The sequence below is a fragment of the Oncorhynchus kisutch genome, unplaced genomic scaffold (assembly GCF_002021735.2).
Source record: "Oncorhynchus kisutch isolate 150728-3 unplaced genomic scaffold, Okis_V2 scaffold4078, whole genome shotgun sequence".
In the NCBI taxonomy this organism is placed as follows: domain Eukaryota; kingdom Metazoa; phylum Chordata; class Actinopteri; order Salmoniformes; family Salmonidae; genus Oncorhynchus; species Oncorhynchus kisutch.
This window is the reverse complement of record NW_022266023.1, coordinates 19,937-33,330: the sequence shown is the minus strand read 5'-3', so window position 1 is coordinate 33,330 and position 13,394 is coordinate 19,937. Positions and strand designations below refer to the sequence as shown.

At 43.0% G+C, this 13,394-nt stretch overlaps 1 protein-coding gene and 2 pseudogenes across 1 annotated transcript; 1 reads left to right on the top strand and 2 right to left on the bottom strand.

The window, feature by feature from the left end:
• Positions 1-9,816: 9,816 nt before the first annotated feature.
• On the bottom strand, positions 9,817-9,935 carry LOC116373879 (uncharacterized; annotated as a pseudogene).
• A 249-nt stretch (positions 9,936-10,184) lies between these two features.
• Positions 10,185-10,303, bottom strand: LOC116373878 (uncharacterized; annotated as a pseudogene).
• A 677-nt stretch (positions 10,304-10,980) lies between these two features.
• On the top strand, positions 10,981-13,153 carry LOC116373867 (nidogen-2-like). Its single transcript, XM_031822162.1, has 5 exons — positions 10,981-11,109; positions 11,615-11,678; positions 12,356-12,487; positions 12,599-12,686; positions 12,763-13,153. Exons 1-5 carry the CDS (start codon positions 10,996-10,998, stop codon positions 12,776-12,778), a joined length of 414 nt encoding a protein of 137 aa, XP_031678022.1. The 5' UTR covers positions 10,981-10,995; the 3' UTR covers positions 12,779-13,153.
• The last annotated feature ends 241 nt before the right edge of the window (positions 13,154-13,394 follow it).

Below are 13,394 nucleotides of genomic sequence, written 5' to 3'. Positions count from 1 at the left end.
CTTTGAGCCGGTTCGTGACAATACTAAAATTCCCTGTAAGTGTGGCAAAGTCTGAAACTATATGTAAACAGTTGGAATTTCTTGCTTTGAATATTGACGTTTCAAAGGGTCTCTCTAACTCTCTATAACTGTGATTGGCTGTTATAGACCCCCCTGTGTTCTCGATGATGCATTTTCTTCTTTGACACACCTTATGTCTGAACTTCTTTACAGTGAAATGATCTTGATTGGTACTTGTCATGTCCTGACCTTAGTTAATTTTTTTATGTCTCTATTTTAGTTTGGTCAGGGCGTGAGTTGGGGTGGGCATTCTATGTTTTGTTCTGTGTTAGATTTCTGTGTTTGGCCTGGTATGGTTCCCAATCAGAGGCAGCTGTCAATCGTTGTCTCTGATTGAGAACCATACTTAGGCAGCCTGTTTTCCCACTATGGGTTGTGGGTAGTTGTTTTCTGTTTTGTGTGTATTGCACCTTGCAGAACTGTTCGTTTGTTGTGTTGTTGTTTTGTTCAAGTATTCGTATTTATTAAAAGTATTATGAATACTTACCACGCTGCACCTTGGTCCTCTTCTCCTTCTCCCGACGACAATCGTTACAGACCCTAGAAAGTTTTGGAAGGCTATTAAGTCTGGTAACAGTAATGTTAATGAATTACCGTCATGTGTTTTGAAGGACTCTGTTGCTGAATATGACAAAACTAAAATGCTGAATTGTTTCAATGAGTTACTTTGTATCATCTGGTAGGCTGTTTGATTCAGTGTCCTCTGTCTCTGTACAACCCTGTGTGGAGGAACCAGTGAGAGCTGGTCAAACTTTTAGCTTTTTGCCATTCTCAGTGCAGGTGGTACATAAACCCCAGAAATCCTTAGATCAGAGAAAGCCTGCAGGTCCTGATCTTTTGGATCCCTGCTTTTTAAATTTGGCAGCTGATTTCATAGCTGAACCACTTACATATCTGTTCAATCTAACCCTGGAATGTAATGAAATTCCAAAGATCTGGAAATCAGCATTTGTCCTACCACTTTTAAAAGGGGGAGATCCAACTATTTTAAATAATTATAGGCCAATCTCAAAGCTGTCACCCCTGGTGAAAATACTTGAACCCCTTGAGTGAACAGCTAAATGAGTTTTTATTTACTAACTCTATTTTATTAATGTACCAATCGGGCTTCAGGAAGAAGCATACCACAATTACAGCAGCCATGAAGGTTGTAAATGATATCACTGAAGCCCTTGACAAAAAACAGCACTGTGTCTCACTTTTTATTGATTTCTGTAAGGCTTTTGATACAGTTGATCATGCTATACTAAGGCAGAGATTGTCGAGTGTAGGTCTTTCAGAGCATGCAGTTGCATGGTTTGCTATCTGTCTGATAGAACTCAGTGCACTCAATTTGATGGGCTTATGTCTGTTAAATAGTCTGTCTTTAATGGTGTGCCCCAAGGTTCTGTACTTGGTCCTCTCTTATTCACTATTTATATAAATAATTTAGACAAAAATGTCCAAAATGCGCAACTTCATTTTTATGCTGACGATACTGTTATTTACTGTTGTGCCTTGTCTCTTACAAAAGCTTTCCAGAACTTGCAAACTGCTTTTTATACTGTTCAACATACCTTGTGTCAATGGAAGCTTATCCTCAATACTGACAAAACTAAACAAATGGTGTTTTCTAAAGCAAGAAGTAGACCTCTAAATCTTTCACCTATTACCACCTGTCAGGGCAAAGAGATTGAGGTTGTAACCTCATATAAATATCTTGCAATTTTAATTGATGACGGCCTCTCTTAAATTGCATATTCAACAACTTACAAAATAATTGAAGCTGAAATTGGGATTTTATTTTAGGAATAAGGCCTGTTTTTCTTTTGAAGCCAGAAGGAGGCTAGTAGTATCATCTACATTTATGCCTTTACTAGACTATGGGGATATTTTATATATGAATGCTTCCGCTCAGTGTTTGAGATCAATTGACACCCTTTACCATGGCACTTTGAGATTTATTTGCAAAACCCTTACGCACCACTACACTTTGTATACCAGGGTTGGCTGGCCTTCTCTAGTAACTCGTAGGCTCAGTCACTGGTATACTTTTATTTACAAAGCCAGTTTGGGTTTACTACCTTTTTATTTGGGCATTTTTATTGTTCAGAAATGTGGTGGGTACTCTCTTCGTTCGCTGGACTTTATCCTGCTAACTGTTCCAAATGTCTGAACTGAATTTGGTAAAAGGGCTTTTGTGTATAAATAATGCACAGACACGCTAAAGCTGTACAGTGTAGTTTGAGTAGTCCGTTTCAATTATTTGCAGATGTATTCCCTATTATTTACAAATCTAAAGATGTAACATTTGAAATGAATGTGGCAGAACAGTTTAGCATAGAGTTCCTGTGGGAGTCTTCTCCTTCAGTCTTTTTTCCTCCTTGGCCTCGTTTCTCATTACATGGGATTTCCCCAGTGCCAACTTCACATGAGATGGCCGCTGTCTACTGTCATGTAGTGCTGGATGACAGATATCGCTATGTCGCTGCTGTCCATAGTCCTGAAATATACAAACAAGGCTATTTGCATATGTACGACCGTCCAAACTTGACCCCACACACAAACACACACATTGATGCTAATTTTTCACACACTTTTGAACATTGCACAACCTGCAACAAAACACTGAAAGAGCATTTTATTCCAAATGTGTTTGTGTTTGAATAAAGACCCGAAGAATGAAATCAATGTGTGGATGTTGATTGGACAATGTATATGTGCTTTGCGGAAGCCATTTTTTTTGCATTCCCTGTAGCGTGTATTTTACTGGAGTATGATCAGATTGCTTTGTTTAAATCAGAAAAGTCTGGACACACCTACTCATTTAAGGGTTTTTCTTTCTTTTTACAATTTTTTACATTTTAGAATAATAGCGAAGACATCAAAACTATGAAATAGCACAATTGGAATCATGTAGTAAGCAAAAAAGTAGCCATCCTTCTCCTTGACCACGTTGCACACTCTTGGCATTCTCTCAAACCTGTTCATGAGCTAGTCACCTGGAATGCATTTCAATTAACAGGTGTACCTTCTTAAAAGTTAATTTGTGGAATTTCTTTCCTTCTTAAAGCGTTTGAGCCAATAGGTTGTGTTGAGACAAGGAAGGGATGGTTTACAGAAGATATCCCTATTTGGTAAAAGACCAAGTCTCAAATAAGCAAAGAGAAACAACCGTCCATCGTTACTTAAGACATGAAGGTGTGATAAGGAACATTTCAAGAACTTTGAAAGATTCTTCTAGTGCAGTCGCAAAAACCATGAAGCGTTATGATGAATCTGGCTCTCACGAGGAAGACCCCAGAGTAACCTCTGCTCCAGAGGATACGTTTAGTAGAGTTAACTGCACCTCAGATTGGAGCCCAAATAAATGCTTCACAGAGTTCAAGAAACACACAACTCAACATGCACTGTTCAGAGGAGAATGTGTGAATCAGGCCTTCATAGTCGAATTGCTCCATTGAAACCACAACTAAAGGACGGACACCAAAAATAAGAAGAGACTTCTTGGGCCAAGAAACAAGAGCAATGGACCTTAGACTGGTGGAAATCTGTACTTTGGTTTGATGAGTCCAAATTTGCGATTGTTGCCTTTCACTGTTTGTGTAAAGAATCCAGGGTGTTTAGTTGTGTCACGACTTCCGCCGAAGTTGGTGCCTCTCCTTGTTCCGGCGGCGTTCGGCGGTCATTGTCACCGGCTTTCTAGCTACCACCGATCTATGCTTCTTTTTCCATTTGTTTTGTCTTGATTGTACACACCTGGTTCCCATTACGTTATAATTATTTCCCTATTTAACCCTCTGGTTCCCATGATGTTTTGTGCGTGATTGTTCCTTGTTGAGTGTTAGTCTTCTGTGTCATTGTGTGTTTTTCCCTGCGTGGAATTTATGATTGTTTATTTTTCGAGTAAACTACGTTATTTTACTCAGTTCTGTGTCCTGCGCCTGACTCCGTGCTCACCTCTGCACACGGACACTTGACAGAATCACGCACCAAAAATATGGAATCAGCAGGTGCACCCAGTCCTCCTGTACCAGTAGAGGAACGCGTCCAGCAGCACGCGACTATGCTCCAACATCTTGGCACAGCCATGGATTGCGTGCTGCTCACCATGAAACGATGGGAGAGAGGGGGTTTTCCCACACCTCCATCAACTTCACCCCAACCAACACCACAACCCACACCACTGTCCACCCCTCCGTCACCTGGACTTCAGGACCCTGGCTGCCAGCGTGGGATGGAATGAGAGGGCCCTGATCAACCATTACCGGTGTAGTCTATGTGGGGACATTCGTCGGGAGCTGGCCTGCAGGGACACCACCCTTACCCTCGACCAGCTGGATAACCTGTTGGCCACCACCGGACGTCCGGATCAGGGTCCGTCCATTCCATCCCCCAGTACCTCCGATCCTACACTGTACTTTTGGTAATACTTTGTGAGTAGGCAACAAATACAATCATCTTAAATTGACATGTTGAATTTCTTTGCCATAGTAAATTGTATATTGCGCAAATTTCCCTAATGCGGACAGTGTGTGTTACTACCTTACACAAGCTTGCATTTTCACCCTATAAATCTAAGTGGAATTACACAAAATGTTAACCTCAGATTGGTGATGTTAGTCTAAACGTTTATAGACATCACAATGACAAGATTGATTGTTTTAAACAGATCTGTCACGACTTCCACTGCTTTCGGCGGTCGACATCACCGATCTTCTAGCCATCGCCGATCCACCTTTAATTTTCCATTTGTTTTGTCTTGTTTTCCCACACACCTGGTTTACATTCCCTCATTACTAGACCGGGTCTGGCTCTCGACCCGAAACCTGCCCCTCCGCCTGCCCTGCCGAAAGTTGGGTCCGCGGTTTGTGGGGTCGTTTAATGTCCTGAGGAGACTGAACGAGGTGTGTTACAGGTTACAGCTCCCACCCGATTACCGTATTAACCCCTCAATCATGTGTGTCACTTCAGGCTGGTGGTGGCTGGTCCGCTCCAGGAGTCTGAGGTGCGGGAGGTTCCTCTGCCCCCTCTGGACATCGAGGATTCGAGGCATCGGGCGAGGGGCCTTCAGTAACTTGTGGAGTGGGAGGGGCACGGTCCATAGGAGGCATGCTGGGTACTGGTGGAGGACGTGTTGGACAATTCAATTCTGCGGGATTTCCACCGTCTCCGTTCGGATCGCCCTGCACCTCGCCCTCTGGGTGGTCCCCGAGGTCGGTGTCGGTGCGCTGCTGGAGCCCCACGTCAAGGGGGGGGGGGGTACTGTCACGACTTCCCCGGAAGTCAGTTCCTCTCCTTGTTCAGGCATCGTTCGGCGGTAGACTTCACCGGTCTTCTAGCAATCGCCGATCCACCTTTCATTTTCCATTTGTTTTGTCTTGTTTTCCCACACACCTGGTTTACATTTCCTCATTGCTTGACGTGTATATAACCCTCTGTTCCCCCCATGTCTGTGTGTGGAATTGTTTGTTGTAAAGTGTATGTGCACTTCAGACTGGTTTGCGATGGGTTATTTCAACCCATATTTTGTTGTTCTGGGTGCTGTTGGTTTTCTCCTCATTAAACTGCTCCGGTTTTAACCCAGTTCTGCTCTCCTACACCTGACTTCCCTGCAGCCCATTACGCACCTCCTAAAAGATCAATATCTTAGGTCTTGTACCATTGATTTTTCCAAGCGCTGGGATGCGCAGAACTTAGAACGTGGAGTTAATGAAATGCCCAGGAAATGGCACAGAAAATGTGGGGCGGCCTCTCCATAAAAGTCAATGGCCACACACCAATACATGGATTTGACAGTCAAATTATTACTTAAATAGCAGTCAACTGTTGTCACTGTTGTTATTCTATAGAGGGTCGTGATTCGTTTAGGTTAACTAACAAAAAAAGTGGTCTGGTCCCTTTTCCATGATGAAAGCCTCCCGAAATTAAAATCCAATATTCCAAAATATAGATATAAGCCTTCAAGTACTCATCTAACCAGTTTCTTCAGGGCCAACCAGTCCCCCTGTCGCCCTGAAACCCAAACCCCATAAGAAGAAGCCCAAATATGACCTGCCCTTGCCCAGTATACATACAAGGTCAGGGGACAACACTGGTTTTTCATCTTGTAGTTAAACTTGTTTTATACACAGTCTCAATGTCATTCCGCTTGGAGGGGTCACTCAGGTAGTCCACAAAGTCGTTATAGGTACGGATGAATTTGGCCTCGTCCTATGACAAAGAAAATAGCATCTTAGTGAACAGAACACATTTCCCCTCAGGGACGCTCTCTTTCCCTTGAAAGAGAATGAGTTAGTGAGTTACCATGTGGTTGGCCTGAACAAGGCCCAGGAGGACCTTTCCCGCCACAAACAGATGGTTCCTGCTCAGGGTGGAACCAAGCAGGGTCTAGGGAAGAGGGAAGAGTTAGGGTGAGACATCTTCCTCTTGTAGAACAAGAAGTCACAGAGACAAAAATAACAGTGGGTCCACTCACAGTGAAGGCCTGGCGCAGGGAGACGAGCCTCAGGACGATGTCCTCCACTCTCTTGGTGGTAAGGAAGAGGCTGTGAAAGGGAGGGAATGAAGCATGTCAACCATTAGAGTCAATTGGGGATAACAGCATTATGACCACTATCCTTCAGCATTTGACAAGCTCAGACTACACAGACATTTAGAGGAACTCACTTTAGCAGAGGAACCTCCCTCTCCTCAGGCAGCAGGTCCTCCTCCCAGCCCTACGACAACAAAACAAGCATTCAAAATCAGTGACCAGTGCAATGACATAACAAATAATCGGTCAATGGAAGGATCTTAATGCTCCTAGTCAATAGTATGTGTGTGTAACGTCTGACCTCATAGCAGTTGTGGCCCTCAGGCTCTGGGTCAGTGAACTGCTGAGTGGTGGGAGTAGAGAAGGAGGCAGCCTCCGACCACGCTGAAGAGGAGAGAAGCCCGTCCAGCCCCATGTGGAGAGTGGCGTACACCACTGAGACATCAGTCTGCTGCTCAAAACACACACACCTGTTTACCACACACACACACACACACACGTTATTAGAAAACACACCAAATCGAATGCCAAAATGCCCAGTAATGTCTAGTCTATATACATAGGAAATCGTTTATTTACCTGGTAGCAGCCAAGCGTCACGTCCACAGACATCTCGTGGCGGAGGTGAGACGCATAGTGGGTCACCCTGCCAGCCACACGCTGACAAAGAGAGAATACATATTAAGGCCAAATGGAATAAGTGAAGAAAAGCCTAATCTAATACTATTACAGTAGTATTTATGTCTTACCTGGATCCAAGTGATGGACTGCACTTTGGTGGCACAGTAGGGGATTCCCTCTGGACTAAGCCTGGCTGTCTCCTTGGAGATGGCCCACACCAGTTGAGTCTCCAGGCCTCTCACCCTACTCACGTGGTGCATCCTCACCACCACCTGCTGTTGAGATAAACAACAAGACAACATCAACAAAACCACTTCGGCAATTGCTGTGACACATTTCCATCAAGATCAAATGACTGACAATATAGATTATGATTAGGTTGTTACAAAGACACATACCTGGGATCCCCCACGCATGTAGGTGATGATGGGGCTGATGAACTGGAAAGTTCTCCAAGCTTTAACCACCGGACCGGCATTGTTCTGCACATTACAATACATTCATGTTGGAAACAGTAAACATTGTAACAGTGATGTGACTGTGTGTGTGTGTGTGTGGGGGGGGGGGGATCACAACAGGCCCACAGTACTGGGGGCTGAACCTAATCGGAATCAACTGCCAATTGCCAGTGACCTCCTAAAGCAGAAAGCAGACAAGAGATTTGTTTCATGTTAAAGAGACACAACTTGAATATCTGGGATATTTTTCAAACATAAAACCCCAAACTTTCAGAAAATTGTACCAGACAGGACTGCCAAAATTGGACCAGACAGGACTGCCAAAAAGTGCTCTTCACTGACGAGTCGCGGTGTTGTCTCACCAGGGGTGATGGTCGGATTTACGTTTATCGTTGAAGGAATGAGCATTACACCGAGGCCTGTACTCTGGAGCGAGATCGATTTGGAGGTGGAGGGTCCGTCATGGTCTGGCGCAGTGTGTCACAGCATCATCAGACTAAGCTTGTTGTCATTGCAGGCAGTCTCAACGCTGTGTATTACAGGGAAGACATCCTCCTCCCTCATGTGGTACCCTGCCTGCAGGCTCATCCTGACATGACCCTCCAGCATGACAATGACACCTGCCATACTGCTCGTTCTGTGCATGATTTCCTGCAAGACAGGGATATCAGTGTTCTGCCATGGTCAGTGAAGAGCCCGGATCTCAATCCCATTGAGCACATCTGGGACCTGTTGTATTGGAGGGTGAGAGCTAGGGCCATTCCCCACAGAAATGTCTGAGTACTTGCAGGTGCCTTGGTGGAAGAGTGGGGTATTTGTCTGTGAGTATAACAGAACTGATATTGCAGGCGAAACCCTGAGGAAAATCAAAACAGGAAGTGGCTTCTATTTTGAAAACTCCATGTTCCATAGCCTCCCTTTGCACCATTTAAAGGGATATCAAGCAGATTCCTTTTCCTATCGCTTCCTCAGGGTGTCAAGTCTTCAGACATAGTTTCAGGCTTTTATTTTGAAAAATGAGCCAGAAAGATAACATTGCGGCAAGTGGTCACATGAGTTTTGCTTGCGCAACAGAGTTTGGACAGCTATTGCTTTTCCCTCTCCTACTGTGAAAGACATTTGCGGTTGATATATTATCGATTATATATATTTTTTAAAACCTGAGGATTGATTATAAAAAACGTTTGACATGTTTCTGTGGACATTATGGAAACTATTTGGAATTTGTCCACGTTGTCGTGACCGCTCTTTCCTGTGAATTTCTGAACATAACGCGCCAAACAAACAGAGTTATTTTGGATATAAAAATAACCGAGCTACTTGATGCTAAGTGTACTTAATGTTTTGTCGAGCGATCGATAAACTTACACAAACGCTTGGATTGCTTTCGCTGTAAAGTATAATGTCCTGACCTTAGTATTCTTTGTTTTCTTTATTATTTTGGTTAGGTCAGGGTGTGACATGGGGGATATGTGTGTTTTACTTATTCTAGGGTGTTTGTAGATTCCGAGATCAGACGAGATCAGGAGTACTCAGGCCGGTGTGGTCGTAAGCGAGAAATTATCTCATGGTGCACTATATAAAGTCAAAGTGAGTCTGATTAACAGCTGTTGCATTTTCACCATTTAGATAAGCATCTTTGTGTCACTCAAAAAGTGGAAGAAATTGCATATACTGTAGCCATAATTTGTAGCACAGATTGTTGGATGACATACAAACTAACCTTGCTTACTTATTTCAAAGCAAGGGCACATATTTCAGCCTTGTGGGAAAAAACGGACAAAGAGTTGAAATTCCACAAGGCAGTGACAAAAAGCTTACAGCACCTGGTATTCCTAGGCGGTCTCCCATCCAAGTACTAACCAGGCCCGACACTGATTAGCTTCCGAGATCAGGCGTACTCAGGCCGGTGTGGTCATAAGCAAGAAACTCTCTATTGGTGCACTGTAAAGTCAAAGTGAGTCTGATTAACAGCTGTTGCATTTTCACCATTTAGATAAGCATCTTTGTGTCACTCAAAAAGTGGAAGAAATTGCATATACTGTAGCCATAATTTGTAGCACAGATTGTTGGATGAAATACAAACTAACCTTGCTTACTTATTTCAAAGCGAGGGCACATATTTCAGCCTTGTGGGAAAAAACGGACAAAGAGTTGACAAAAAGCTTACAGCACCTGGTATTCCCAGGCGGTCTCCCATCCAAGTACTAACCAGGCACGACCCTGCTTAGCTTCCGAGATCAGACGAGATCAGGTGTACTCAGACCGGTGTGGTCGTAAGCGAGAAATTATCCCTTGGTGCACTCTATAAAGTCAAAGTGAGTCTGATTAACAGCTGTTGCATTTTCACCATTTAGATAAGCATCTTTGTGTCACTCAAAAAGTGGAAGAAATTGCATATACTGTAGCCATAATTTGTAGCACAGATTGTTGGATGAAATACAAACTAACCTTGCTTACTTATTTCAAAGCAAGGGCACATATGGGAAAAAACGGACAAAGAGTTGAAATTCCACAAGGCAGTGACAAAAAGCTTAAAGCACCTGGTATTCCCAGGCGGTCTCCCATCCAAGTACTAACCAGGCCCGACCCTGCTTAGCTTCCGAGATCAGACGAGATCAGGCGTACTCAGGCCGGTGTGGTCGTAAGCGAGAATCTCTCTATTGGTGCACTATATAAAGTCAAAGTGAGGCTGATTAACAGCTGTTGCATTTTCACCATTTAGAAAAGCATCTTTGTGTCACTCAAAAAGTGGAAGAAATTGCAGCACAGATTGTTGGATGAAATACAAACTAACCTTGCTTACTTATTTCAAAGCATATACTGAAATACTGAAGTATTAAAATTAATACAGGTAATTTATCAAATATACTTAAATATCAAAAGTAAAATCATATATAATTTCAAATTCCTTATATAAAAAAAACAGACGGCACCATTTTCGTGTTTTTGTTGTTGTTGTTGATATGATTACAGATAGCCAGTGCCACAGCAACTCTCAGACATAATTTGCAAAGGAAGAATCTGTGTTTAGTGAGTCTGCCAGATTAAAGGCAGTAGGGTTGACCAAGGACGTTCTCTTGATAAGTGCGTGAATTGGACATTTTTCTGTCCTGCTAAACATTCAACATGTAACGAGTACTTTTGGGTGTCAGGGGAAATGTGTGGAGTAAAAAGTACAATATAATCTTTGGGAATGTAGTTCAGTGAAAGTTGTCAAACATATAAATAGTAAAGTAAAGATACCCCCCAAAAACTACTTTAGTAGTACTTTCAAATATTTTTACTTTAGTACTTTACACCACTGGCTAATGGCCGACATCGACAACTCTCGTTGGGTTAATGAGGCAACTAGTCACACCTGTGAAAGGTCCTTTAAAAGGAGAGGTGGAAGAAGTAAACCATAACTCACAGACAACAGAGACACCCAGTGAATCCCTTGGAAGAGTGCAGAAGGTGAGATTGTGTCATTATCTAATAGACTATCTGCATCTCAAATGGCAACTTAATTTTATGTGACCCTGGTCAAATGTAATGCACTATATAGGGTGCCATTTTGTGGAGTGACCCCCTGAATTTAAGAGCATAGACTAATAGTTACCTTTGCAGTAAAGAGGTAATCTATGACTCGCTCTAGGATGCTTCCCCTTCCCTATCTAGTGCACTGTGGGCCTTTGTCAAAGCTGGTTCACTACAACAGGAATGAGGAGCCATTTGGGAAGGATAGATTTTCCTGTGTGCCATGCTCTTCAACCACATACAATAGATACCTGAATTTTGGCGGAAGAATCGTAGCGCCGTGTTGCCAATACTCGGTTCTTGAGGTCCTCAGGACTGGGTTTAGCAATTGTTGCTTAAGTTTTGTACTTAACACAGGGTTTCCTTAACCTCTCCTCTAGTACCCACAGCCATTCCAAATGTTTTAAAATGCTCAGCTAATCTCACTCTCGTTCTCTCTCAGGAGACTATCACCATGGTGACATTAACCATCATTCTGCTTTTCAGCATGGGTTTTGCTCTGGGAGGTAAGAGTGATGTACCTCACACTTACTCACCAACATTTTAATAAACATTAGTGGGTGTTGATCTGTCCTCCACAAACACATGTACGTATTAATGTTTTGTTTCATAACCAGTTGTCCCATGGACACCCTCGGAGGCCAGCCATTAGTGACATTTGAGAGAAGATCGTCTTGCTCAAGGGCACAGACAGATATTTCAACTTGTCATCTCAGGGATAAAAACTAGCAACCATTCAGTTACTGGCCCAACTCTAACTTCTAGGCTACCTGCCACTCCTCTAGTTCCAGAGATGTATATTTGTGTCTAGATGCTGGCCTGAATGGTTTGATCATTCAACTGGATGTATGATTGGATTGTTTACCAACTATCAGGAAAGAACACTGATACCCCCACTTTCAGTCTTAGTTTCATCAGCTGTTATAAAAAAGACAGACTCTGAATTGACTGCACAGGGCTTTTAAACAAGTAGGAGAATTTCAATATTTAGCTAGCAAGTACCTAGGTTACATCTGAAATGGAACCCTATTCCGTATAAACTACTTCTGACCAGGTGGAGTAGGTTCCAATATGGGACGCAACCCAAGATTCTGGGCTCTTGGATGTCCAGTCATGTATATTCTGTCCATATATTGTCCTGAGATGCTATGTCCACATTACAATCCATGTTACCTGTGTCCAGATGATACGATACAACCCAAGACCCCCTGTGAGCGTGCTAGAGATGCTGCGATAAATGGCCCAATTGGAGCTTACATCCCAACGTGTGACGCCGCTGGACAATACACCCCTAAGCAATGTTCGGGCTCTACAGGTTAACACGGTGGCACATACACACACACACAATGCACCAATTCAGAGTGTGACAATTCGATGTGATGGGGTAATATGTGTATTGTTTATGCAACATGTCTATTTCTGGTAGGTTACTGTTGGTGTGTGACCAGTACTGGACAGAAGATTCCGGGCACTGAGACTCCTCCAGGCACTGCTCCAATCAAATGTCCATGCAGGTACACACTCATTCACTACATGTTTGATCTTTACAGTTGGTTCTGAATGTTAATATTTGTGTTTGTCTCATTGTAGTGGTCCTCGCAGATGAAAGATGTTGGAATGAAGACGTTGAGAAGACTTTGCAAATACTTTGACAGTTGTCTTTACTGTACTGAGGGAGATGCCTCTCGCCATACACATAATGAAGAAATGTATTTACTTTGTTGGTTTTACATGTTGAACAATGTATCTGAACTGTCTATTTCTGTGAACTGGAGGAAGGGATTTTACTGTATTACCTCCACACGGGTGTTCATAAAGGCCGTCAAATGGTAATTAGGCTCTCCAAGCTATGATGCTGCTGATGGTCATTAGTAGCCTACTACGCTTGCTAACTGCCTGGTACTCAGCTCTTTATTGCCCTGTAATCACTATCAATGTAATTGCAAATAAACTATTGGTCACAAATGTGCTTAGCCGAGGATATTGCGGGTGTAGTGAAATGCTTGTGCTTCTAGCTCCGACAGCGCAGTAATATTGAACAAATCCACAACGTGTGTACACACTCAGTACGCATGAATTAACTATATACATATTGAAGACCGCCGTCAGAACAGACTAGGATACAGAATATACACTCGTGGCCAAAATATTTGATGGACCCAAATATGAATTTAGATAAAGTTTGCTGCATCAGTGTCTTCAGATATTTTTGTCAGATGTCA